We start from the raw sequence: 3561 nt of genomic DNA, 5'->3' as shown, positions 1-3561 counted from the left end.
AACGTTATCAAAAAGTAAATCAAAAGTTGAAAGCAAGAGCATCTCTTTAAGATATCATATACGGTATGCAACCAAATACAGGTCACATTCTTTGCTTTTCTATTATTGATGCTTTGAATGTTTAAATTTTATTCCGTTTTTTGTATATTTTATGTTTATATATATTTTATCATATTGTTGTTGACCAGGGGTTTAGAGATGACCACTTGTTGTATTGGGTTTTAGCGCATGTCATCTCTAGTCACGCCCCTGGTCAATATGTATTTATATATCTATCGTGACGAATTTTTAATAAATAAATAAATATTGCGATTTCAAAAAAATATAAAATTTTAGTTTTGGGCCACGAACAATGGAAATTTCGGAAAAGAAATAAAATTGTTTATTTTTATTACGCCATCCGCTCTCCTTAAATTTCCCAAAAATACGATATATATAATATAATATACCGTACAGTATTTCTTCCTTAATTAATTTTAAAGCATGTATAATTCACAGTACTATACTGTTTACATTCATCAATGCAATTGTATTTTATTTTCTCCTCCGCATGCTTTTAGAAATATCATTTTGGTAAAGAAGAAGACAAATTTTAATTTTATTTTTCAGCCTTCCTCTAACGAATTTTAAATAAGTTTACTAAAAATGGTATTAAAAAGTCTCGCCTGCATTGTTTGTGTTCACAGTTTGATCTTAATGTAATAGTTTACATAAGTTTTCAGAGGTGCTCATTAGCCTTTAGATGTATATATTATCTTTCTATCTTCCTATGGTTTGTATATTGACCTTTCTACTCCCAAGTTTCCTGACCTGCCTCTATTCTAGTCATCATTACAGTTTACAGAATGGCGTTGTAAGAATTAGGCCTATCGTTGTTATTAATATTCCTATGGGCCTATTTGAATCATCTGTACTCTAATCCGATAAATTGCCTGCATGACCTAATAGTCATATCGAAAGTTGGAATTAATGCGGACCGTGCCTCATCCTATTGATGTTATTTCAAGTTTCCCGTCTTCCTTGTTTCGTTTTGTTGATTATTTTTCACATTTTGAGGGCGCTCTGCTAACTCATGATTTAGAATTCCCATAATTATTATCATGATTAGAAAGAGTAGAAAAAGTACTTATAGAATAGGCCTTAGTTATAATGTAATAATGTGAATGATCATATAAATTTTATTATATCATAGTGTTCATATAGTAAGAGATATACGGTTATCTTGATCAGTTGTCTTTACATCGGCTTATCAAACATATTTTCGAATAAAACAGGACTGTGTTTATATTCATATAGGCAGAGCAACTACAGACTTATTAACCGCCATGTAGGTAGGACAAGACTCTACTACAGGCCTCCAACAATCGAGAACCTTTAGATTGCATTGGTGGCAGGACATTTATACGTATATTATTATGTAATATATCAATAATTCTTTATTAAGCTGAACATGAAACTAATATAGTTTAATAACAATTTATCCAATTCCATTTATCACAATTTAGTACGGTACAGTAAAACAAATTAAAATAATAAATGGAAACGGATAAGTTTAAAAGATGTCTGGGTGGGACATAAATTTAAAGACTGTTTTATGGTAATAAAACATTGAAACTAAAATTAACTACTAATTCTATGTTTCAACCTTAGTATACAAAAAGAAAATTGTAAATGTATATAAGATGCTAAAATAATTATTACATACGAAGGTGGCACTTCAGAGAATAAGGTTTTATAGATAATAACAAAATATAACTGTAAATATGCCACCTCATTCTAGTTCCTAACTATGGCCCAGATGCACGTGACTGAGAATCAAGAATTATAATAGACAACCATGTAATCATTATTATAACTTGACCTATACCATCAGTAGAATTCGATCGTAAAATCAGCTGCCTTCATAATATACAACCGTAAAAAGAACGATGTTTTTGATAGGTGTCTTTATATTAATTAGCCGACCGTGTCGATAGAAATTCTTAGGCCCTATAACAAATTATTAGTTTCTCACCCTATCTAGGCTGTAAAACGGATGAGGTGGTAGGGGAAGGATATTTTTATTTTTTGTTTTGCTAAAGGCAAATATCACCCTTGGATTGTTTACTGGTGTAAATTGATATTAAAAATAAAACATGATTGAGATAACACAAACAATATCTACTAACTATTTAATTCAGAAAAATTAAAAAAAAAATTCAAAAATATGTTTAGTTTATCACCATAGAAACATGCACGCGATGGTGATAAACGTTTTTTTTTTTTATTGAGCCTTAGTATTAATTTGCACTGCCGATCATGCCGAAAGCCTTATTTAAAGAACACACAACATCGTCGTATTTATAGTAAACGCCCCATTTTGATAAACGCTCCCCACTCCCCTACACACACACACACACACACACACATATATTGGGGAAATATTTTCCAATGACGGCGCCAGATATTTCAAGATTGTGGCCTAAAGTTTCTCGGGGAGTACTTTTGAATGAGGGAGGGAGATCCATGGTCTGTGCTCTCCTAATGCGCTATTTTCGCATAAAGATATTTTCATATAAAGAAAATTGTATAAAAAGTAATTTTGACATTTTTTTACTCTTAACTACAATGGCGTAATGAAGAAACATAGACTTCTGACTGATCTATTCTCTATCCTGGGAACTACTCCGTATAGCGTTCCCAGTGGGGTACGGAAAACATCCCACTCGCCCCCTCCCCACCACACCTTTCAGTGTTTTTGACGTTGGCGTATTTGTGTTTCCTACGTGGATACTGCATGCTCCAAGGTCTACCTCGGTCGATTTGGAGTGGAGCAAAAGAGAAAATATTGATGAATATCCCAGGGGCCCAGTTTAGCCAGTAAGAGCCCACTGTTATACTTATATTTTGATAGTTTTTTTTTTTTTTTTGGTTATTTGACGAATCCGGCCGTTCATATTACATGACTGATGCTTTCGTTGGTGGCGGTACACAGAGTGTGGTACTAGGGTACACATGGTGGTGTTGTGTTTTGAAGTTTTTCTAATAAAGTAGAATGCCGAAACGAAAAGAGGTTGTTCCCACAAACGATGCAAAGTTAAGCAACGACGTAAGTTTTGAATATTATATACAGAGTTTTTTCTGAACGTTAGTTGTTAAAAATACTCCAACAAGCTTAAACTAGGCCTAAGCAGAGCTAGCCTAGCCTAGGCCCTAGGCTAGCTAAGCTTCGAGCGCTTACTTTTTTAGGCTAGCCTACACATCATTCATTGCTAGTCACCCTAGGTACCACCATACCATCAGCTTGGCCTAGCTAGGCCTACTGTAGGCGAATGGAGGCATACTTTAGTAGAGGGCAAAGGCCTATTAAAGCCCCATTAAATATATTTAAATCTGCATTAAACACTGGTCTACACTTTACCGATTCGTGAAAAAGGCCTATAGTAATTATCGGGAATTCGATCCAACTCGGCCACAAGTCAACTCGGCCACAGTCAACTCGGCCACAAGTTAACTCGGCCACAAGTCAACTCGGCCACAAAAAGTTTGGCTACAGTCAACTCGGCCACAAGTCATCTCGGC

General features: G+C 34.4%; 1 protein-coding gene across 1 annotated transcript in view; it reads left to right on the top strand.

Moving 5' to 3' along the window:
• Positions 1-2965: 2965 nt before the first annotated feature.
• Positions 2966-3561, top strand: part of LOC117113146 (ribosome biogenesis protein bop1-A-like) — a 13181-nt gene continuing 12585 nt past the window's right edge. The window contains exon 1 of the mRNA XM_033256398.1: positions 2966-3088. Within this exon, the coding sequence (XP_033112289.1) occupies positions 3035-3088 (54 nt within the window). The 5' untranslated portion in view covers positions 2966-3034. The remainder of the gene's footprint in view (positions 3089-3561) is intronic.

The sequence above is a fragment of the Anneissia japonica genome, unplaced genomic scaffold (genome assembly GCF_011630105.1).
Source record: "Anneissia japonica isolate Jap-2015-1 unplaced genomic scaffold, ASM1163010v1 scaffold1812_len1207588_cov181, whole genome shotgun sequence".
Lineage (NCBI taxonomy): Eukaryota > Metazoa > Echinodermata > Crinoidea > Comatulida > Comatulidae > Anneissia > Anneissia japonica.
This window is presented reverse-complemented; position numbering and strand designations above follow the sequence as displayed.